Source organism: Urocitellus parryii, chromosome 7, assembly GCF_045843805.1.
Source record: "Urocitellus parryii isolate mUroPar1 chromosome 7, mUroPar1.hap1, whole genome shotgun sequence".
NCBI classification, from domain to species: Eukaryota; Metazoa; Chordata; class Mammalia; order Rodentia; family Sciuridae; genus Urocitellus; species Urocitellus parryii.
Genome location: NC_135537.1, coordinates 183,043,157 through 183,066,054, shown reverse-complemented (window position 1 = coordinate 183,066,054; position 22,898 = coordinate 183,043,157). Strand labels below are relative to the sequence as shown.

Sequence of the window (22,898 nt, the reverse complement as noted above, 5' to 3'; positions counted from 1 at the left end):
CTTCTTTGGGGCGACGCGCTGGGGCCGGAAGGGGCGGGGGCGGGCCCGGCGCGCGCATGCGCCCGCCCGGCTGCTGGGCGAGGCGGAAGCGGAAGCCGGAAGCGCGGTCCCGGAGCGATGGCTGCCGGCGGTCTCAGCCGCTCGGAACGCAAGGCGGCGGAGCGGGTCCGGAGGCTGCGGGAGGAGCAGCAGCGGGAGCGACTCCGCCAGGTAGGCTGCCGCCGCGCCCGCGCCCGTGCCCGCCCGCGCCGCCGCTCACCGCCTGCCCGCCCGCCCGCAGGTGTCGCGCATCCTGAGGAAGGCGGCGACCGAGCGCAGCGTCGAGGAGGGCCGGCTGCTGGCCGAGAGCGAGGACCTTGTCACCGAGCTGCAGGGCCGGAGTCGGCGGCGCGAGGGTCTCAAGCGGCGGCAGGAGGAGGCGAGTCCAGCGTGGCGGGCGGCGGGCGGCGGGCGGCGGTGGAGGCGGCGGGCGGTGTGACCAGTCCCGGCTCCCGGCAGGTGTGCGATGACCCAGAGGAGCTGCGGAGGAAGGTCCAGGAGTTGGCCGGCGCCGTCCGGAATGCCAAATACTTGGTGGTCTACACCGGCGCGGGCATCAGCACGGTAGGGACCGCGGCGGGCCGGGCGGGTGTGGGCGCCCCCGTCTGGGCGACTGACCCGGAACAGTGCAGTGTAGAGTTAGGTCACCACCCAGTCGCAAAGACAAATTCCACCTTTAAAGCAGCTGTAAGGTCTCCTCATTTCGCCATTCACGAAACGACTTGATATAAAAGTTAAGTAAGGCAGACTTAAAAACGCTTCATCTGGGCTGGGGTTGTGGCTCAGTGGTTGAGCACTCGCCTAGCATATGTGAGGTCCTGGGTTCGATCCTCAGCGCCGCATATAAATAAAATAAGGTTAAAAAAAATAAAAACAAAAAACGCTTGATCTCTTACAAACACTAAAAATAAACAGACGGAAATAGGTGTAGAAGCCAACTTCCTTCTGGCACCCCCTCTTGAAGTTAACGGAGTTAATGGATGGACCCAGGTTATCCATTCAGTGTCCTGATATTCTGCTCATTGTGCTTTCCCCACCTTGTAAGGAAGAAAAATAGAAAGCAACCCGGTAATAATCAGAATATATGGGCAAAGAAATGTACTGGGTTTTGAGAAGTTTGATGAGCTATCCTGGACTGTGGAACAGAGCTAGCTTTGAAAGTGTGACTCACAGATCATTTAAACGCAGTCTGATCAAGGAGTGTGAAGTGTTAGGTATGTGTAAGCCCAGCAGAAGTGGACACAAGTGATTTCTACTCTGAGGAAGTTAGGTGACAGTAATCAGCCATGTAGACAAATAAACAGAATGCTGACTGGGGTTGCTATCCCAGAAATCCAGACACACCCTCAATACTCAAAACTGGGGCATCCATCCTGATGGGCTTGCTGCAGGAGGTATTGAATTGGGGCCATGAAAGGAGGAAGATTTACAGGTGAAGCGGGCATGAGGCACTCCAAACATAAAACAGCAGAGGTTCAATAGCAAGAATGTGCAAGGTGAGTTTGCTGCCTTAACTTGTAAATACCTAGAGCCCAAGCATCTGGGGCCCCTCCTTCACAGCCATGTCTAAAAATCCAGTAGGGATTATTGAGGGACAGTGTTGTCACCTTTTATAAAATCTAATGACAACTAAAAGCCACATGCAGCTAATTTTGTCTGTTATTGTTTGAATAACATTGAATATACTACTGATTTTTTTTTTTGTTGTTGTTGTTTTGTTTTTATACAAGGGATTGAATCCAGGGGTGCTTAGCCACTGACCCAAATCCCCAACTGTTTCTATTTTTTTATTCTGAGACGGGCCTTGCTAAGTTGCTGAGGCTGGCCTCAAACTTGGAATACTCAAGTATTACAAGCCTCTTTCTAGCTGCTGGGATTACAGGTGTGTGCCACCATTCCCAGCTCTGTTCTCCTTTTGAAATGTGACAGAGTGGGCGTTTGTCTTGAGATTAAACAACAGTGAGGAGACAGGGCTTCCCCAGAGAGGAGCACAAGATACTTGGATCCTGTTTGCTTTCTGCTTTCTTTTTAGGATTCGTTTATTTCACTGGACCAAAAGTTTGGAAAATTAAGCAGTGTGTGGTGGTACATGCCTGTAATCCCAGAGGCTTGGGAGGCTGAGGCAGGAGGATCACAAGTTTGAGGCCAGCTGGCAACTAAGTGAGAACCTGTCTCAAAAAATTAAAAGGGCTGGGGTGTACCTCAGTAGTGGAGCATACCTGGGTTCAGTCCCTGGTGCTTTAAAAAGAAAATAAATGAAATTTGGAAAATTGGATGTTTATCTCATCTGGAGAGGTTGACCTCTGTGTGTTGAGGTACAGTAGTAATTATTCAGTGTCGGGATAAAATAATTTGGACAGAGGAGTGCTCCCACCCAGTGGCTTGCCATTGCTAAGTATTTCTTTAGCAGGCTCTGAAAACACAGATGAACCTGATCAGTTTTCTACTCAGTGTGGTGAATAGACATGGCCACAGATCTAAGCCTTGCACTCAGCTGGAGAACCTCCCACAGAAGGACAAATCTCCATGGAGCCTGGATGGATGAGCTGGGCTTGGCAGGAAGAGGAAATACAGATGGAGGGAAGGAGCTGCATTGGGACACACTTTACCTGGCATCGGGCAGATAGTTGTGGAAGTAACAGAGGCCAGTCTGTGGGTCAGCCTGCAATGTGGCATGTCCCATTTGGAGAATTCTGCAGATACACACAGTGATGACTTTTCCTTGGGCTTTTTTCTGAATGTGCAGGCAGCCTCTATCCCAGATTACCGGGGCCCTAATGGAGTGTGGACACTGCTTCAGAAAGGGAGAAATGTGAGGTGAGCCTTCCCCCATGGTTGAGCAAGGGCCTAATGGCCTGGCCTGCAGCTCCCTTATCTCCGCTTTTCCTTCTGCCCAACAGTGCTACCGACCTGAGTGAAGCAGAACCTACGCTCACCCACATGAGTATTGCTTGTTTACATGAACAAAAGCTGGTAAGAGCACACTGACTGGCATACACACCCAGGGCCAGGCCTGGGACCCAGAGCCGTAACCTTAGTACCCAAGTGGGCAGCTGCATCCCACCTCTGCCAATTGACCCTATGATGATGAACAGCCCCAGCAGGTCAGACTCCTATTTGATCCTGTGGAGTTTCCTCTTCCAGAAGAAAGGGTATCCCCTGCCCTGTACTGTTCTCTCCAGGGCCAGCTTAGAGTGTCTCCAGATTCTTTTGCATTGCTCCAGGCGCCTTGGAAGCCTCCTTAGCCACATGTTAGCTTGTCAGAAATGTCTTCAGACCCTCTGATGAGCACCTTCAACCTAGTGGAAAAGGGGGATATCTTTCTGTGACCTCAGGGACCTGAAATAGATGATCCAAGAGGGCATCTGTCTGGAGCAGAGTGGTCATACCTGCACCCAGAGCCTTAAGTCACTTCCCAGCCTCATAGGGACAACACAGATGCTTGCCTTCCCAGCTGCTCTGGGTGTGTCAGAGCTGGTAGCAGGAGAACACGGTTCCTCCCAGTGATGGGGCCCTACCAGGTCCTGGTGGTATGCATCTGCCCCATACTTTACCTTCCGAGGCTTTCTGTAGGGTCATAGTTGTACCTGGTCTTGGGAGCTCTTGGCCAGGCTGGGCTAAGAAGAGTTTCACCGTTGTAGGATGTTTCCTCCATTTCCATGCTGACTGCCACCATGTCCTGCCTTCCAGGTACAGCACGTGGTGTCTCAAAATTGTGACGGGCTCCATCTGCGAAGTGGGCTGCCACGCACCGCCATCTCAGAGCTCCACGGGAACATGTACATTGAAGTGAGCAGTCCTGCGGGGACACAGGGCCTGGGTGGCAGGCAGGTCCCACTCACTGTGCCCTTTTGTCCTCAGGTCTGCACCTCCTGCATCCCCAACAGGGAGTATGTGCGTGTATTTGATGTGACAGAACGCACTGCTCTCCACCGACACCAGACAGGCCGGACCTGCCACAAGTGTGGGGCTCAGCTCCGGGATACCATTGTGCACTTTGGAGAGAGGGGAACTTTGGGGCAGCCTCTGAACTGGGAGGCCGCAACAGAGGCTGCAAGCAAAGCAGACACGATCTTGTGTTTAGGGTCCAGCTTGAAGGTATGTGACAACAACGTAGTAAACCCAATTGGCAATGAGCCTACCTGCCTTATGTGCACTGGACTCTTTCTCCAGCCTGGCTCTTCACATGTGTGTGCTATTCTCAAAGGTTCTAAAGAAGTATCCCCACCTCTGGTGCATGACCAAGCCCCCCAGCCGGCGGCCCAAGCTCTACATTGTGAACCTGCAGGTAACTTGGGTGCTCAGAGCTAATTTCTTTGATCTGAAAAGCCAGAAAGACATCTCACATCCATATCGCAGGAGGTGCAGTACAAGCCCGGGTGGTCACCTGGGGAGTGCTGACTGAGTGCTCACCCAGTGCTGACTGGCCCTGCGGAGTTCAAGGCTACAGGCTAGGAAGTAACAGGGACTTCTTGATTGGTTTTGTTTTGTTGTGTTTAGTACTGGGGATTGAATCCAGGGGCACTTTATCACTGAGCTACATCCCCACCCCTTTTTATTTTATATCTTGAGGCAAGGCCTCCGTAAATTGTTGAGGGTCTTGCTAAGGTTGCCCAGAGTGGCCTCAAATTTGTGATCCCTCTGCCTCCACCTCCCAAGTTGATGGGATTATAGGAGTGTGCCACTGCACCCTGCCTCACTTGCTTTTCCTGTCTTCAGTGGACCCCGAAGGATGACTGGGCTGCCTTGAAGCTTCATGGGAAATGTGATGATGTCATGCAGCTCCTCATGGACGAGCTGGGCCTAGAGATCCCCCTCTACAACAGGTGAGTGGGCAAGCTGGGTCAGCCCTGTCTCCTCCCCTCCTTGGTGGGCCGTGTCTGTCTGCTCCTGTGAGCTGAGCGTGGAGGAAGCTCTGAGGTGTTGTGAGCACTGTATGAGGTGGTCTGAAGCAGGTGTCCTCCACAGCGACTGGCCTTGGTTTGCCAAGGTGGCAAGACTTCACGTGTACACTTCTCTCTGGCTGGTGTGGTCCCAGTATCCCTTGCAGGGAGAGGGCATCAGCCAATTCGTTCTACTTGACCTTTCCTTGTTGACCTCTCAGACAAACCTGAATGGAAAGGGACCTGGAGGGGATGAGGACTTGGCTACTCCAGTCAAACGGAATCTCATTGTCCTTGGTTTTGGGAGTTGGTATATTTGGGGGAAGCTTAACCTGTGCCTTAATGCGGAATTTGTGATAATTTAGATTTGGTGTATGTGTTGAGTAAAAAGTTTACACTTTCTTTCTCTGTGAATTTTCAGGGTCTTATAGGGGAAATCAGTAACTTCTTTTAATCAAAGGGTTCAAGAAATTAAGGATCCCTTCACCTCTGGGCCTGGCAATTCTTGTATGTTATGTTTGTGGTGTTCTGTGACGTGGGCCTATTGTGTCCTGTATTTTTTTTTTTTTTACATTAACTTAGCTCATTTTCTTTATCAGTGCTTATATGTACCTTACGTTTATAACATGTGGTTCTACATCTCAGTCAGACACATGATTTCTTCACGATGTAGTCTGTGGGCCGCTCCTCCCCAGTCAGCTGGCCATCCTTCTCATCCCCGTTGTGCAGTCTGGGAAGGGGAAGAGGGTCTGGTCCACCTGCCCCTGGCTGAACAAAAGAAAGGTGGGGCCCAGCGTTGCTAGTGACCATCCCTGGAGACACAACCCCCCCCCCCCCAGGGCTACTGCCATCCTACCCTGTGTGAGCACAGCCCACTAATTGTGGATGAGACACTTGAGTTCGGAGGAGGCCAGCTGGGGTGGGTGCTGGCCTTTGAGTTGCCACCCAAGGAGATTTCCTCTCCTGCAGCTCTTCTGTAGCTTGGTGAGGATGCAGCTACCACCAACCAAAGCCCAGCCATGGTTAAAAGGCAAGGGATGGGGAGGGAAGGCAGGTGACCTCAGGCAGCTTCCCTGTGCTGGGGTGGGTTGCACTGAGAGGGTGCAGACCTGCCTGATGCAGCCTTCCTTTCTTGGTAGGTGGCAGGACCCAATCTTCTCCCTGGCGACTCCCCTTCGATCTGGTGAAGAAGGCAGCCACAGTCGGAAGTCGTTGTGCCGAAGCAGAGAGGAGGCCCCCCCTGGGGACCGGGGTGCCCCACTTACCTCAGGCCCCATCCTAGGGGGCTGGTTTGGCAGGGGCTGTGCCAAACGTGCAAAAAGGAAGAAAGCCACATAACCTGGTGTTGATGAAGATAATTGGCACTTTGCAGATGGCTGGAACTCTTGTTCAGGGGCCAGTGTCACAGTCAAGGCCAGGTTGCCCCCAAAGGGTCTGGTGGGAAGAACTGGGGGGTGACAGGTCACCTTGACGTTTTTTAGCCATTTGTCCTTGTGGGAAGCCCCCTTGCACTGCACAGTTGCCCCCATTATGGGCTTGACCATCCAGGACATCCCCTCTCTATACAAGAGGTGGCAGCAGGCCTTTCTGGGAGGACAGAGCCGGGTCCATCCCAGCCTGGTCGGCAGAGGAGCCCATGGCTGCCTTACCTCACGCACCAGGCTACTCTCAGGGCCTCCCCAGTTTCTACTCCTTACTAAAAAGCTGACTTTATAGAGATCTCTGTTGGGTATGCGGCAAAGGGGCGGTTCTGAGCCTTGGCTCGGAGCAGACCTTTCTTATTAAACATTTCTGCACTGTGTTCGTGTCCGGATGTCTGCTGTTACGCTCAGTACCGAGCGGCCGCGAGCCGGCTCCTGGGCGCAGAGGTTGCTTAAAAACTCCGCCACTGTTGTACTGAGGCGGTGGCGGAAGCACCCGTGCGCGGTACCAGCCAGTCCTTTCTGCCAGGTGTGCGGCGAGTCACGGAAGCCAATGTGGCCGGGGGCGGGGGTGGCGTCTGCCATTGGCTGCGCTGGTGGGCGGAGGGGCGGTCGGGCTCGGAGATGCTGATCATTGGCTGCTTGCTGGGGGCGGGGCCAGGAGGTGCTCTCCATTGGCCAAGTGCTGCTGGGTGTTGGGCGGGGCCTGAGGGCGGAGCCCGGTGTTGGCGGCTCCTGCCATTGGCCATGCGCCGCGGGTGAGGCCCGCGTGACGCCGCGCGCGGGGCGGGGCGGGGCGGCGACGCTCGGAGTCACCGGAGCTGCGGGACCGCACCGCCACTGCGGGGCCATGATCCGTAACGGGCACGGGGCGGCGGGCGGCGCGGAGCGGCCGAGCCCAGCGGGCAGGCGCGCGGTGCGGGTGTGGTGCGACGGCTGGTGAGCGGGGCGGGGACGGGCGGCCAGCAGTCTCCTCCCGGGTCCGCGCCGGCAGTTGCCCGGGGGCCGGCCCGCGCCTGCGGTCGCGCCCTTCGGTGTGCCACCAGCCCCGGTCGGGTCGCGGGGGCCTAGTCCAGGGTTTCCCTGATGTCCCCCTGGGCTCCTCAGAGACGCCTGCCGGCTTGGGCTTGGAGCCTTCCGGGGCTCTGTCGCTCCCGGCTGCGCGAGGCCAGCCGACGTCCGATCACTTCGAGGTTAGGCGCGAAATGTGCAGACGCTGATGCAGCCGGCAGTGTCCTTCCGGAAAACTGGAGATGCGCCCCTCGGGCGCACACTGGGGACTGCCAGGTCGTCCGAGGCGCTATGGAGCACACAGGCTCCCAGCCCGCGGTGGGTCAGGAATGCCATGGGCTTCTCTGGCAATTTAGAGGAGGTCATTGTTTTGAAGAAACTTTGGGGCTGTCAACAAGTAGAAGGAAAGTTGACCTTTCTGATAGCTTGCTGCCCTCAGTGATTTCACAGGCCTGCACCTGATGGAGTGGGAAAGGACCTTGGCTAGTCAGCCCATAGCTCCTGAGAAGGCTTAAAGGGAGCGGGCAGAACCTTGTCTCTTTTGCACCTGAGTCACCTTGGGAAGAGGGAACTCGGCTTCCTGTGGTACTCTGACCTTGGCCCTGGCCAGGGGCCCACCCCAATCAGGCCACAGGCCGCAGTAGCTAGGATTCAGTGTCACTCTTTCCTCCGTGTGTTCCCCCAATCCAGCCTCTGACCCCTCCTCCCATCCATCCTGTGCAGAGGGCACATGGCTGGATGAAGTTGACCCTGGGCCTGAATCCTGTAACCCCACCCAGTTTGTCTGCTGGGACCCCCTGCACTGTGGTGAGAGTGGTAAATGGCTATTCTGAGAGGGGAGGGGCGGGCTGCTCCAGGTCACCTGATCACACCTCACAGGGGATGGGGATCTCTGGAGGGAAGTAGAGCAACCCAGGGCCCAGCATTGGCCCACAGAGGATTTCCAGGGCTGTTCCCAAAGTGTGCAGGAGCACCTGGGGCCCAGCACATTGCAGGGGCTGAGGAGCCTTGAACTGGAGAATGCACTCATAGCTAGACTCGGATTTGAGGATAAGAGCTGGAGAACCCAGTGACACAGGCTGTTTTTCACTAAGCCAGGCAGTGGGGGAGGAGCCAAAATTTTCAAAACCAGTGATTCCCAGGCTTCTTTGGTTGGAGTTTTGGTTTTGTGTTGACCCCAGGGACCTCAAGATAGAATAGGATCCAGACCCAACCCACAATGTTTGTTTTAAAGTTTAAAGTGACTCCCCACAGCAGGTTGTATTTAGTGAAAGAAGGAGACAAGTGCAGAGACCACCTGAGGCCTGAGCAGTGACCACAGCCACCAGTGGGAGAGTGTCCTGGGAGCTCCTCAGCCTTGCTCTCCTCCAGGCCTGTCCCTGGGTGCACCATCCTTGCTAGTCCTGACACTGATAGGGTCCTGACCTCTGGCCCAGGATCTTGGGGGGTGGACATCTTAGTGCCCACCTCCCTGCCGAAATTCAGCTTCTGGATAGATCCTGGGTAGCAGTTTCCCATGGTGTTTTCTCAAGAGAGCTGTCTAATGAATTCTGGAAGGATCAAAGCTGTGCCCCACAATGCCCCTTACCACCTACCTTCCTTGACATAGGGCCTGACTGCCCTGTCTGTCCCCACAGCTATGACATGGTGCATTATGGCCATTCCAACCAGCTGCGCCAGGCACGAGCCATGGGAGATTACCTGATTGTGGGCGTTCACACCGATGGTAAGGTGCAGGCTGCTGGCCCACACCACCCACAGTCTGACAGGGTCTCTGACTGAAGGAAACCCTGTGGGACCCTGGGTCAGGTAGGGCAGGTCCACACATCCTTCCCAGAGCTGGGCTGTGAGTGAGCTTGGCAAGCTCAACCCAGCTTTGCCTGACTGAGGAAGGCCCCGGCTGTAGAGAACAGGCTGGTTGCATTCATGACGGGCTCCTTGGCTATGCAGCCCATCCCCTCCAGCCCTGTCCTGGCTCCTGAGCGCCTAGACTGAGGGGCTGTCCTGTTACCCAGCAGATGCTCTGATCCATTTTGCTGGCCAGAGCACAGCGGTGGTCTTGCCCCGTGGCCTGAGCACCCAGTGAGAGGCAGGCTCCCTACTACACCCCACGATAAGTACAGGACAGGGCGGCTCCTGAGGAAGGAGCCTGGGGGGCTGGAGGTCACCTCTCTCATCCTTGTCTTTTCTTGTGGTCATAGAGGAGATCGCCAAGCATAAAGGGCCCCCGGTGTTCACCCAGGAGGAGAGATACAAAATGGTGCAGGCCATCAAGTGGGTGGACGAGGTGGTGCCGGCGGCTCCCTATGTCACCACCCTGGAGACGCTGGACAAGTACAACTGCGACTTCTGTGTGCACGGCAGTGAGTGGGAGGGCCTGGGGCTGCGCTCAGGTCCCGGGTGGTACCTGGCGATGGCGGGCCTCCTCCCTGTGGGCTCCAGGAAAGCTCTGCTCCCTCCCCAGAAATAAGTGCACAGATACTGGGACAGGCTGGGGACTGAGAGGGGAGCTGGGTGCTGGCTCTGGGCTGAGCCTCCTTGTCTTGGTGTGCATGTCACTCTCTAGATGACATCACACTGACTGTAGATGGCCGTGACACCTACGAGGAAGTGAAACAGGCTGGGAGGTACAGGTAAGTCCCCAGGTGGCCTACCAGTCAGGGCACCAAGGGCAAGGGTTCCTTCCAGCTCATTCTTGGCCGCTTTGTGGCCTCCTCTGAGAAGAGTGTCTGGGCTTCTGGCCAAGACTGGGGACACAGGAGGGGGAGCGCTTGTTGTGGCCCTGACTTCATGGCAATTCCAGGGCTTCAGAGAAGTGTTACAGGCAGAGCTTAGCAGGGATGGCCAGGTTCTTGATCAGAGCTGTGAGCAGGGCCACCACCGCCTAGCACAGCTGGTGAGTGCCTTATGGGACTTGTGCCCTTTGGGAGCTGGCTTTTAATTACTTTTTTTTTTTTTAAATTTATTTATTTATTTATTTATTTTAGAGAGAGCGAGAGAGGAGAGAGAGAGAGAGAGAGAGAGATTTTTTCAGTATTTATTTTTTAGTTCTTGGCGGACACAACATCTTTGTTGGTATGTGGTGCTGAGGATCGAACCCGGGCCGCACGCATGCCAGGCGAGCGCGCTACCGCTTGAGCCACATCCCCAGCCCTGGCTTTTAATTACTTTAAAGACCTAGTTGTGGCCAGTGGCTCCTGCAAGAAATGGGGCAAGCTGGAATTCCCTTGGCAGAGAGGGCATGGTCAGGCAGGACCTGGGTGTGAGGGAGGCTGGGGCCTGATGCAGAACGGGGACCACCCTGAGTCTGCCCTGCCTGCTCCCAGCACCAGCACTGCAGGAGTGGGCCTTAGTGATCTTCTGCTCTGCTCCTGCTTCTCCGTAGCTGATCTCAGTACGGGGCTCTTCCCCATGCCCCAGTTCTGTGTTCTGTTGTGGTCAGTGCAGAGAGGTACACAGGCAGGGTTAAGGTCATGTCCCTCAGGTGGGGTCCACTGCAGGTGGAGCCTGATAAATTGGTCCAGGACAGAACCCCCCCATACTCCCTTTGGTCCCCCCAGAGAGTGCAAACGCACCCAGGGCGTTTCGACCACAGACCTCGTGGGCCGCATGCTGCTTGTGACCAAGGCCCATCATAGCAGCCAGGTGAGTGCAGGATGGGGCAGGGTCCCTGGTTCCCTGGGTTGGGGACAACCCCCTTCCCCCTCTTTCTCCTCCTCAACCTCTCCTCTGGTGGGGGAGCCACAAGCCATGCAGTCCTGGGGTTGGCAAGTCTGGAGGGCGAGACCCTCAGCGGCTGTCCCTCCTGCACAGGAGATGTCCTCCGAGTACAGGGAGTACGCAGACAGCTTTGGCAAGGTGAGTGAGCTCTGGCCACTCAGGCCACCTGGGAGTGCAGCCAGTGCTCGGCTGCCCCTCCTCCACCACCCACACTCCCCTGGGGCCTCTCTTTAGAGAAAGACCAGCTCTCCTCCCTCCCTGCCTGGAACTGACAGGTGGCCTCTAACCAAATGGCCTGCCCCTCTCTCCCTTTGTAGCCCCCTCACCCGACACCTGCCGGGGACATACTTTCCTCAGAAGGCTCCTCCCAGGTGACCAGATGGTGGCCTCAGGGTGCTGGGTTCCCAGAGGGCTGTGTCCACAGGCCACTAGGTTCTATACCTCATGGTGGTGAGTCCACCAAGTGGAGCTGGTGTTAGTCGCAGTACCTGCTGTGGCCATTAGGCAGAGCCACAGCCCTGCCAGTGGCAGTGGCCTTGCCTGGACTGGTGGTGGTGTCCCTGCTCCTGCCCTGTTCTAGGTACCTGCCTGGAAACAGACCCAGTGGGCCTCTGGGTTGTGGCCTGCTGCAGTGGGGGTGTGAAGTCCTGACCCATAGTGCCCACTGCGTCTGCTCCCCAGTCCCTACCATGACAGACAGGGGTATAGGCAGCCCTATACCCAGAAGAGTGGTCCCAGGAAGGAGATGGACAAGGGACATGCCTGAGAGGCCTCTGCTGCTGACCAGCTTCCTCTTTTGGCTGACAGTGTCCTGGGGGGCGCAATCCCTGGACAGGGGTGTCCCAGTTTCTACAGACATCCCAGAAGATCATCCAGTTTGCTTCTGGGAAGGAGCCCCAGCCAGGGGAGACGGTTATCTATGTGGCTGGTGCCTTTGACCTGTTCCGTATCCTCCTCTGTATCTCTGTGGTGCCACGCCCACACCACGGAAGGGGAACCTGGGCCACAGGCCCCTCAAGGCCCTGGGACTGGGCTGGGGTGCGGGGAGAGCAGCCTGGCAGGGAGAAAGAGTGGTGAGGTGCTGAGCCAACTCCCTGGGAGGCTGGAGCTCTCTGCCCCCTTGCCTGTTGTTGCCTCTTGACCTGTATACAGATATTGGGCACGTGGACTTTCTCGAGAAGGTGTACAGGCTAGCTGACAGGCCCTACGTCATCGCCGGCCTGCACTTTGACCAGGTCTCTGCCCTGCCTCCTTGTTCCCCAGACCCAGACAATTAACGGGCCATGAGGCCCTGGTGGGGCTCCAGGGTGGACGTTGGGCACAAGTGGCCTGTGGATGAACGAGGCTTCAAGTGCCTTTTGAAAGCAAAAGAGACCTCCTGGGTGGGTGAGCTTGGGTCTCTTCTGGGGTCCAGAACCGTTCTGCCTGGCTCCTCTCCTAACTCCTGCCCATAAGGGATCACTGGGAGGGAGAATACCCGGTCCACATGAGGCCCTGAAGCTGAGCTGACCTTGCTCTGCCCTTAGGAGGTCAATCGCTACAAGGGGAAGAACTACCCCATCATGAACCTGCACGAGCGGACCTTGAGTGTGCTGGCCTGCCGGGTGAGCACGGGCCAGGGGCCAGCCCGGAGGGGAACATCCCCTGGCCTCTCCCTCCAAAGGCTTCCCTGAGCCAGGGTGTGGGTGCCTGTCCATCCCACTTGGTAAGGTGGTCTGGCCTCCTTGGTGGTGTTTCTCCCCAACTAAGGAACCCAAGAGGCCCAGGAGGTAGGACGCCGTGGGCTCCCTGGCCAGCCAGCCCCAGCCCTGCCTGTCTCTGCTCGCTCACCTGCAACCTCAGCCCTGCATCTAGGGCCATCTCCTACCATTCTCCAATCCTGCCTGCCAGGATTGGGGACCTCTGCTACTACTCCTTGTCCCAAGCTACTCTGCTCCTTGTCCCCACAGTATGTGTCAGAAGTGGTGATTGGGGCCCCATATGCGGTCACAGCAGAGCTCCTGGGTCACTTCAAGGTGAGGCTTCTCATGGGGTAGGTACTTGGTGCTGCTGTGGCTCCCAGAGAGGCATCTGAGCTGACCCCTGCTCCCTTCCCAGGTGGACCTTGTATGTCATGGGAAGACAGAAATCGTGCCTGACAGGGACGGCTCTGATCCCTACCAGGTGGGTTTCACTGCTCCCTGATGCACCTGCCTCTGGGATGGCACAGAGATCCTTGCTGCCGTGTGGCTCCAGGGGACAGGGAGGCAGGTTGCTAATGAGCACCAGTGATTGCTCTCCTGGCCCTGTGCTAGTCTCCCTCTGGGGCAGGGCAGGGACAGCTAGTTTCTGTGGTCAGGAGGGAACTCATCTCTCTCTCCTTGAGGCTTCCAGGAACCCAAGAGGAGAGGCATCTTCTATCAGATTGACAGTGGCAGTGACCTCACTACGGACCTCATTGTGCAGAGGATCATTAAAAACAGGTATCCCCAGGGCCCCTTGGGGGTACCAAGCAGCTGCTAGCAGAGGGAAGATTCCCTGGCGCAGCTCACCATAGCCCGGCCCCCAGGTTAGAGTATGAGGCACGAAACCAGAAGAAAGAAGCCAAGGAGCTGGCCTTCCTCGAGGCCACAAGGCAGCAGGAGATACAGCCTGTGGGGGAGGGCGACTAGACTTCCCACTGGAGGACTGTCACGGAGAGCCCCTGTGCTGCCGGCGCCTGCCCCGCTCTGCTTCTGCGTCTTGGAGTTTGGCTCAGCAATTCTAAAGGAAGCTACAGCACCACCCACTAACTGGCCTGGCTCCAGCAGGGCTGGTGGGGAGGGCACTACTCCTGCCTGCCTGCAAGGTGCCTGTTTGTAGTGGGCTCTCAGCTCCTCCTGCTGAGAGAAGGCATCCGGCAGTGGAGCAGCCCAGCAGGCAGGATGGGCAGAGAGGACCAGTGATATGAAGGCTGTTGCTCCTGTGTGCTTCCATCCAGTGGTTTCTAACTGCTGCTCCTCCTCCATCTTGGAGAGAGATGACCCTCCTGCCTGGCTGGAGGCTGCACTTCCTGCTTATCCAGCTTTGTGGAAGGCACAGAGTGGATGGCTTGGGGAGCTGTGTTCCTGGGGTCACTCCCCATTGGGCACCCTGTGCCCTGCAGCTCTTCCCAGCACCCTGTGCCTGGCTCCAGGAAGGTGCACTTGTCCTGCTGCCCTCCCAACAGACTTCCTGGTCTTGATTTGTACATCTCTGGTGCAGCTGAATAAAGCCTGCTGGGAAGTGCTGTGTCTGCCCCCAGCTCACCCACCCACCACAGGGCTTCTGGAGTGGCAAGACCAGGAAGGCCGCAGAGCCTTGGGGCTGCCTACCAATGGGGCTGGGAGGCAATGATTTGGCATGTCTGTTGAATACAGATGCAGGAATTAGGGCTATAGGTGTGGCTCAGTGGTACAGCAAGGCCCTACCTAGGGTACATTAGTCCCTGGGCTCATTCCCAGTTCTGCAGAAAGAAGAATATGAAGGTGCTTTCCAGCCCAGTGCCCTCCCACTTTGAGCTGCTGAACCAGGTGGGAAGGGGCAGGTTCCTCTGAGGAAGATGGGCCTGCCCTTTCCTTTTAATCCAGCTGATTTTGAGGTCTGCTTTACAATCCCAACAGAAGCCTCACCCACTTTCCCTCTGTGCCCCCAGTCTCAGAAGTGGGGTGGTCCTCATTTTCAGACCCCTGAGCTGTGGGATTCCTGAGCAGAGAGGCCAGGCAGTGCCTGCAGGCTAGATCTGGTAGGGCCTGGCTGCCTGGCTGCTGGGCTGGGCAGAGAACAGGCCTGGCCTGGACAGGCCAGCACCTAGAGTATGCTGCTGCTTGCACCCTGGAGCAGAGGCTGGGGACTGATCTGCACCAGCAGCAAGTAGAGGCTGGGCCCAGCACCCCAAAGACACATCGTCCAGCCAGGGGAGACTCCCTGCTCACCTGCCACTCATGGAATCCCTGGGTGGAGGGCTGGCAGGTCCAGCTGGCAAGGGCACAATGGGGACACCCTGAGAGGCAGACCGCAGAACTCTGGGCCTTCTGTCAGCCCTGCCAGGAGTGGAACAAGAGGGAAGCAGCCAAAGGTCCCAGCTCATGCTCTAGGGGAAGACCCAGAACCTTTGAGTGTGCGAAGGGTGAGGGGAGCCAGCTTGACCAGAGGAGAGGGGCACCTGGGGCACCCTAGCAGGAACCCTGGTTTTACTGGCTAGGCGGCCACTAGTCTGGGTGACTTCGGGGCCCGCCCTGCTCGAGGCCCACCCCTCCAGCAGTCCCCCTCTGAAGACTTGACTGAGCTTCTCCTTTATTCATTTGGCGGATTACTGCACGGGGGCCGGGGAGGGAGGATCAGGGGTGCCATCTCGCGAGGCAGGTCTGGGGGTCCCTGAGCTGGCAGTGGGCGTTGGGGGCACCCACCGGGCCAACGAGGTTGGTATTTTGGGCTGGGGGGGCTCAGGTGCGATGGCAGTCGGCGGCGCGCAGCGACAGGAAGACATCCGCCTTGCACTGGAAGGTCCCGCCTCCGCCGCCGTCAGGGAGCCGCTGGCAGCTCTGCAGGTTCGGGGTGACCTCCTTGACGCACACGGCCTGGGTGGGCGGTGGAGGCTGAGGGGGCCGCCCGCACCCACCGGCCCCCGCCGCCCTCCTGCGCGCACTCACGAGGCTCCGCAGGCTGGGCCGCAGCTCCGAGGAGGCGCCCGCGCGGCGCTGGAGGCCTGTCCCGACGGCGAGCTCCGAGCGCCGCGCAAACGGGGATCCACGGAAGCCGGACAGTAGTCCCGCGGCGCGGCCCACCGAGTAATGGCTGGGCCCGGCCGCCGGCTTGTACCACGCGAGGCCCTGTGGAGCCAGCAGCAAGAGCAGCGCCAGGGCCGCGGCCACCAGCGTCGCGTGCCGGGCCATGAGGACGCAGGCAGTGGGAGGGCTGGGGAGCGTCCAGGTGGAGCCTCAGAGCCTGGCCGCCTTATATCTACTGCGGTGACAGGGCGGGGGCGGGGCGGGAGGGGACCCGTCAGCGCCCCGCAGGCATAGGGCACGCAGGAGGTTCCGGTGAGGCCCACGCAGCATCATGCTGAGGCGCACAGACCCTCCCACTGACCCGTCCAGCCTGGACTGACAGCACTAAACCCCCAAATAGCCCAAGGAGCCACCCCCCACCCCGTCCCCAGCACTCCCGAGACTGTACCTGCACAGTACTCAAGGGACAGATTCTCCCTCCCTAAAGGGGAACTGAAAACTCTTGACCATAGGCATCAAAGTCCCTGGGTAAAGCATGGGGGCCACGGTCTGGTTCATGCCCATGGTGGAAGCTTCTGTTACTGGCTGGATCCTATAGGAAGAGGAGGGTACCAAGGCCAGGAACCAACTTTGGGAAGGCCAGACTAAGAGACTGCAGACCCCAGGCCGCTCCCTGCCCAGCTCTGACCCTGTATGGTGGTCCCTGAGATACTTCCACCTGGAGCCTTCCCTGCATTCCTTCAGCCAATACTGGGCACACAGGAGACGGCCCAGAAATAAGACATACTGAACACCTCCTGCACGCCAGGGCCAAGGCCACAAACAGGGCTCAGTCCCTGCCTAGGACAGGTGGGAGTAAGGAAGGGGTCCTCCCAGGGAGGTAAGAGGATGCTTGGGAAGAGTCCGCAGAGACCAGTGGGGTGACCCTCCCACAGGAGTTTCTGTGGCTTCCTGGAACGGGAGGCTAAGGGGGGGAATGCTACAGGGTTTGATGAGGACTTTACAGAGGTCCTGACCTGGGAGGAGGCAGGCAGCAGAACAACGGGATCAAAGGGCAGGAACTGGAAGCCCCCATGTGCAGAGTGGGGTGACTACTAGGTTTGTGATCTCCAGAGAAACTCAACATTCTGGGAGGTCTGGTGAGCAGACCAGAGATGGGTGGAGCTGACCCACCCGGAGGAAAGGACCCAGATGGAACTCAGTGGGAACTCGAATGGCAGGGAAGCCAAGAGGGAGGCTTTGTGGCTCTAGAGGGTTCAGAGGTTAGCCTGAGGAGGCTGAGCCCTGGCAGACAGGTCCTGTATCATAAGAGGCTTCAGAGAGGAAGAGGGCAGAACTGATTCCCAGGTTAGGTTCCCAGGAGTGGGGCTCCACACTGGGCCCGGGTTCCGGGTGCCTAGTAGCAGAAGCTACTAAGAACAGCACAGGAAGGACGGCAGTGGAGACCAGAGGAGCCTACCGAGAGCTGTCCTTCCAGGACACCTGGAGACATCCCAACATGGAGAGCCTGCACTGGACCTGGTCTTCAGTTTGAACAGAGGACAAGGTTCTGTGAGAACAGAATGCCATAGCCATCTGCAGCCCACCTGACACTATCAGAACTTGCTTAGGGACATCTTCCTCCTGCCAAGGCCTGAGTGAGGGTTCTGGGGGTGACAGCCATTAAGAAGCCCACTGACAGGACATGGCTGCTGTGCCTCCCCTTGGCGCACACACACATTCCGGGCCTTGATTTGGCCATGCCCTGCCCCAGGCTCTTTCATGATTCTGCACTTTCCCCAGAACTGTGACTCAGGTCTGATGAGGACTTCAGCGGCGTTTCATCAAGATGTTTATTCATGAGAGTTCTCATATCAAAACACTGCAGCTTCATCAATGTGCCAAGACCCAGGCAACCAAAGCCTCCGGCAAGGCTCAGGTCCTTTAATGAGTTTTATTTATTGAATAAAAGCGTCAGCATTGTGATGGAAAACAACAAACAGGCTCCAGTCCTTGTTTCAACCCTGTCACAGCCCAAGGACTGTCTCCAGACCATGGCCATCGGGTCCCACTAGGAAAAGGGGGACTCAGAGGCCATCTTGGGGTGGGGGAGGGGGTCCAGGTGCAGCGTGGGTGCCTCACTCCTTGAACTTCCACTCCTGCCGGCACATGGGGCAGTGCTGCTGTACCTGCTGCGCGTTGAGCCACTTGAGGATGCAGTGCATGTGGAAGCAGTGTGAGCACTGGCCCCACACCAGCGGGCAGTCATCGCCAGGCACCTTACCTGCAGGAGGGCCAAGATGGGACAGCATTAGAGAGGGCCCAGCATTCTCAGGCAGGCTACACAGAGCATGTGGCAAGCCAAAAGGGGTCCCAGGACATCAGGCTGTGGCTCCTACCCCAGGCCAGTACCTCTCCTATCTCATGTTTCAAAGACAAAAATCTGGTCAGGCTCGCTTGTAATTCCAGCAGCTTGGGAGGCTGAGGCAGGAGGATCACGAGTTCAAAGCCAGCCTCAGCGATTTAACAAGGCCCTAAGCAATTCAGTGAAACCCTGTCTCTTCAATAAATATCAAAAGGGGGGGTGCTGGGGAATGTGACTCAGTGGTCAAGCACCCCTGGGTTCACTCCCTGCTACCAAAACAAACAAACAGAAATCAGGGTTATGACCAGACTCATTCTCACATAGCCCACCCCTACCAAGGTCTGCCTTGAGATGAGGCCCCACATGGCTGGGCACCAAATCGGGAGGTCACGAGCCACTTGTAGGTTCAAACAGGAACTCCTTTATTGCCCGAACTCCACCGGCACTCCACGCACACTCCCTGGGAACTCTCTCCACCCTCAACAAGGCTCCACAAGAACTCAAAAGTAGCAGGAGCTGTCCTATTGCCGGACAGCAGGGGTCTATATACAACTGAATACACAGCCTGTTTCAATCCAGCATCATCCAGTCACAGCAATTATACACAGCTTAACTCATCCTCTCAACCTCTCATCATCCACTCAACCTCTCTCTCATCATCCTCTCAACCACTCCTTCTGGCAAAATGCCATGTGCCATCCCTACTCGCTGTGGCTCTCAACACCCACCCCTACCCCAAGTGAAATAGAGGGGAGCTTAGCCACCCCCTCAGAGGGGAGGGAGTCTGGCTGGACCACCAGGACCCTGTACCTTTAGAGCTTGGGTAAAGAGACAACGTCTGACCTCACAGGCCTTGGGGACCATCTGTGGACTCTTGACTCACTGTGATAACCAGAAAGTAACATTACTGGTCAGATGCCAAGGAGCTGATCTGAGCAGTGAGCTTTCTCTCTTTATCAAAGCAGGAGGGGTGGAGACCTAGAAGATCCTCTCCTTGGACTTCAGGGATTTGGTGACCTACAAGCATCCTGGGGACACTGGTATTTAAGGGCCAGCTTTCTTCCCACGTATAGCTTCAAAGGGCCCCATCTCCAAGGCCAGGTGAACAGGATGCAGACACCCAACCTGTGGGTCTGAAAATGCTTCCTGTGGAGAGGATAGTGCAGAGAGGGACACTTCATACTATCAAAGTTGTCCTGATCTCTCAGGACCTATGCAGAGCACAGCAATGCTCCCTAGTCCTGCCCCAGTCAGTCTAGCACCAAGGAGCTAAATCTCGCTGCCTCCAACCCACCCTCTGGTGCCAGCTCTATGTCACATCTGCTCCCAGTTTCCACACAGTGCCTGTCCATCATTAGCAGAACTCTCAATGAAATCACCCCTTTCAAATTAGGGTTAGAGCCTGTGAGACCACAGTTGTGGGCACTCAGCTGGCCCTGATAGGAGGGCTACTGTGGAGGAAGGTACTCCCTCCTTCCAGTCAGATACTGGTAGGCAGCCTGCTGGGCATCCAATGACTGGACGTACAGAGGTCTGGCTGGACCTCCTGCGGATGTCTCAGGAGGGCTTGCTAGTGTCCTGATGAGATATATTTTTTCTTTTTTTAAAAAATTAATCTCAACAAGACCGCTTTCACCCAGGCCCCTCTGGGTCGTGTAGCAGATTTATTATAGCCTTAGTCACTCTGGATTGCTCACAGTTGTTAAAGAAATGTGGCACTAGTTAACCTATCCAGAAAGTATATCAGACTGCCAAACATTTTGCATATTAAAATCAGATCCCGCTAACTCCAAGCATTGGACTGAATTTCCTATTCTCTACAGCCAACAGGCCATTTTAACAAAAACTCTGCACACTGCACAAGCATGAAATGCTGAATGTTCAACCACAAAGATCTTCTTTTCATGTCCCAAAGACACCCCTGGCATGCTGCAGGCCAGGCTCTGTAGGCTATGTGTGGGTCCATCCTAAGGGGTCTAGTAGGTCTGGGTACCCCACAGCCATCTTCAATCCACAGTACCAACTGCCCATGCCCTGCCTATGGGGGAGACCAGAAAAGGCAAAGTTACTGAAAATGTTTCCGAATTATTTCCCACGTTAGGTAAATGCTCTACCACTAAGCCACACCAAGGTCTTTTTGTTTTCTCTATCTTATTTTTTTGGCACCAGGATTGAACCCAGCAGTACCTAACCGCGAAGTCACATCCCCAGCCCCTTTTTATATCTTATTTAGAGATTTCTCCCTGAGGTGCTTAAGGTCTCGCTAAGTTGATGAGGCTGGTTTTGAACTTGAAATCCTCCTACCTCAGTCTCCCGTGATGCTGGGATTACAGGTGTGCATGTGCCACCATGCCTAGCTCCTTTTTGCAGGGTCTCAAGGAGTTGCCTAGGCTGGCCTTGAATTGGAGACCCTCCTGCTTCAGTCTTTGGAGTAGCTAGAAGGCAGCAGTACATGCCTGTACCTGTCTCACAGATTTTTCTTGGTATCAGGAATTGAACCTAGGTGCTCAACCACCCAGCCTTTTGTTTTGAGAGGATCTCACTAAGTTGCTTAGGGCCTAAGTGGCTGAGATTGAACTTGCAATCTTCCTGCTTCAGCCTTCTGATTTGCTGGGATTATAAACATGCATTACCAAGCCTGGCTTTGGGAGTCATTTAAATACAATCAATCAGTGATTTCTTTCTTGCATGTGCCACCACACCCAGCCAATCAATGATTTATTTCTTAAGATACATTTCACGTATCTGATTAAGTCAGAATGCATTAACTCCTGGATGATGGGATTTCTTTTCAACCAGGGAAGATATAAAAATTTGAGTTAGGCTTGGTGGCACATGCCTATAATTCCAGTGACATGGGAGGCTGAAGTAGGAGAGTCACCAACTTTGAGGACAATCTTGGCAACTCAGTGAGACCCTGTCTCTAAATAAAATACAGAATAGGGCTGGGGATGTGGCTCAGTAGTCAAGTGCCCTTGAGTTAAATGGCTGGAAGAAAAAAAAAAGGACTAGGGATGTAGCTCGCTGATAATGCACCCCTGCATCCAATCCCTAATACCAAAAAACAAACACCCCTGCCCCCAACAACAAAAGGTCACACAGTTTACTTTTAAAGACTTAAGCATGAAGGCTGGGGATGTAGTTTAAAGGTGGAGTGCCTGCATAACAGGTCTAAGGCCTGGGTTCCAGTCCCAGTACCACCATGAAATTTTTTTTTCTTTTTTAAGGTATGACCAGCTCAGTAGTGCATACCTGTAATCACAGGGATTTGGGAGGCTGAGGAAGGAGAATCATAAGCTGGAGGCCTGCCTTAGCAACTTAGTGAGACCCTGTCTCAAAAAATAAAAAGGGCCGGGGCTGTAGCTCAGTGCTAAAGAGTCCCTGGGTTCAATCCCCAGTACTGAAAAAATAAAATACTTCCTTTTTCTGGGGGAAGTACTGGGGTTGGAACCCAGGGTCTCTCTCTCTCGCACATGCTAGACAAGTGCTCTACTACCAAGCAACATCTCCAGCCCAAAGGTGTCCTTCTTTGTTTCACTGTTTGAGAATTTTCAAACAAAATGTCTAAAACATATCTTTCTTGGTACTACACATGCTCTGCTGGTCTCCAATTCCTGGGCTCAAGCGATCCTCGTATCTCAGACTCAGTAAGGCCCACAGGTAGGAACCATACCGGCTTTTGACCGGATTTTTTTCGGGGTGGGGTGTGGGGGGATGGTGTTCCAGGGATCGAACTCAGGGGCACTCGACCACTCAGCCACATCACAGCCCTGTGTTCTATTTTATTTAGAGACAGGGTCTCACTGGGTTGCTTAGCGCCACACTTTTGCTGAGGCTGGCTTTGAAGTCGCGGTCCTCCTGCCTCGGCCTCCCAAGCCGCTGGCATTGCAGGCGTGGCCTCGGCGCCGGGTTGGCAGATCTCCGCAGGAACGGGATCCCAACCTGCCCGGCTCTTTTCTGGAAAGGAGACGAAAGCCAGGGGTTTCGAGGCCGGGATGGGTCAGTAAGAGGTGGGCGCGCAGGAGACACTTACAGTCTGGACAGCAGCCATTGAACGCCATCCTGCAGATCCCACAGTTCTCGTCGTTGGCCACCCAGAGCCAGGTGGCCACGCCGTTCCAGCACTTGATCTTCACCTTCATGGCGGCGGGGCCTGCGGGCAGGGCAGAGGGTTACCGGCTAACGTTATTCTGCGCAGCTGCAGCGTGTGGGCAGCGAGGCGGGCGCGGCGCCCCACGGCCGGGGCTCGGCGCTCGGCGCAGCGCCTGGGGGCCGCGTTCGGGCGCCACGTCCGCGGAGGCTCACGCCCGCCGGGCGCAGGAGCCGCAGGCCGCTCTGCTCGCCGGGCTGTGGTCCGACCTGCGCCCGCCACAGGGCGCACTGGTTCTCAGGGAGTCGCCACGACGCCGCGCGGAGTCTCCAGCGGAAGTGAGCGGGGAGACGGGGTGGCGGCTCTCCCGCAGGCCCGAGGGAGGCGGGCTGGGGGCCTGGCCCACGCCGTTCGTCGCCCGAGGGCAGCTCTCCCGGACCCGCGCGTCCGCCTCCCCACCCTCGGGCAGAGAGGGGCGCCAAGCCCCGCCCACCCTGGGCCCTCGCACCTACGCCGCCTAATCACGCGCCGCCCCGCCCTTCCGTTGGCGGCGCCGGCGTCCGCGCGGGAAGGTATAAAAACGACCGCACCGCGTCCGGCGCCTTCAGAGCTGCGCTCGCCGAGCCCCGCTCCCAGTGCGCACGCGTCTTCCCACCCCGCGCG

The 22,898-nt window shown here is 56.5% G+C and overlaps 4 protein-coding genes across 8 annotated transcripts; 2 read left to right on the top strand and 2 right to left on the bottom strand.

The window, feature by feature from the left end:
• Positions 1-96: 96 nt before the first annotated feature.
• Sirt7 (sirtuin 7) lies at positions 97-6,722 on the top strand. 3 transcript variants are annotated; one of them, XR_003302812.2, is made up of 11 exons: positions 97-210; positions 281-418; positions 499-603; positions 2,786-2,856; positions 2,940-3,012; positions 3,730-3,828; positions 3,901-4,137; positions 4,247-4,327; positions 4,759-4,865; positions 5,344-5,429; positions 6,062-6,148. XR_003302812.2 is itself a non-coding variant. In XM_026410814.2 (10 exons), the coding sequence occupies exons 1-10, from the start codon at positions 118-120 to the stop codon at positions 6,258-6,260; spliced, it is 1,203 nt and encodes a 400-aa protein (XP_026266599.2). In that variant the 5' UTR covers positions 97-117; the 3' UTR covers positions 6,261-6,722. The 3 variants fall into 3 exon arrangements, 2 of the variants coding, with proteins under 2 accessions (XP_026266599.2, XP_077656714.1); XM_026410814.2 differs by lacking the exon at positions 5,344-5,429 and having other exon boundaries at positions 6,062-6,722; XM_077800588.1 differs by lacking the exons at positions 5,344-5,429; positions 6,062-6,148 and adding an exon at positions 5,596-6,055.
• A 424-nt stretch (positions 6,723-7,146) lies between these two features.
• Pcyt2 (phosphate cytidylyltransferase 2, ethanolamine) lies at positions 7,147-17,847 on the top strand. 2 transcript variants are annotated; one of them, XM_077800943.1, is made up of 13 exons: positions 7,147-7,282; positions 8,992-9,080; positions 9,556-9,717; positions 9,921-9,987; positions 10,915-10,999; positions 11,168-11,212; positions 11,882-12,020; positions 12,227-12,309; positions 12,601-12,678; positions 13,024-13,089; positions 13,172-13,237; positions 13,448-13,536; positions 17,279-17,847. In XM_077800943.1, the coding sequence occupies exons 1-13, from the start codon at positions 7,194-7,196 to the stop codon at positions 17,370-17,372; spliced, it is 1,152 nt and encodes a 383-aa protein (XP_077657069.1). In that variant the 5' UTR covers positions 7,147-7,193; the 3' UTR covers positions 17,373-17,847. The 2 variants fall into 2 exon arrangements, with proteins under 2 accessions (XP_077657069.1, XP_026266593.1); XM_026410808.2 differs by lacking the exon at positions 17,279-17,847 and adding an exon at positions 13,623-15,458.
• Positions 15,517-17,263, bottom strand: Npb (neuropeptide B). The gene has a single exon (XM_026410761.2). It carries the CDS (start codon positions 15,964-15,966, stop codon positions 15,517-15,519), a length of 450 nt encoding a protein of 149 aa, XP_026266546.1. The 5' UTR covers positions 15,967-17,263.
• Positions 17,670-22,894, bottom strand: Anapc11 (anaphase promoting complex subunit 11). Of its 2 annotated transcripts, none has more exons than XM_026410811.2 (3): positions 22,748-22,894; positions 22,179-22,298; positions 17,670-18,064 (listed from the first exon to the last, which is right to left on the bottom strand). In XM_026410811.2, exons 2-3 carry the CDS (start codon positions 22,285-22,287, stop codon positions 17,919-17,921), a joined length of 255 nt encoding a protein of 84 aa, XP_026266596.1. In that variant the 5' UTR covers positions 22,288-22,298; positions 22,748-22,894; the 3' UTR covers positions 17,670-17,918. The 2 variants fall into 2 exon arrangements, with proteins under 2 accessions (XP_026266596.1, XP_026266595.1); XM_026410810.2 differs by having other exon boundaries at positions 22,744-22,833.
• Positions 22,895-22,898: the final 4 nt, after the last annotated feature.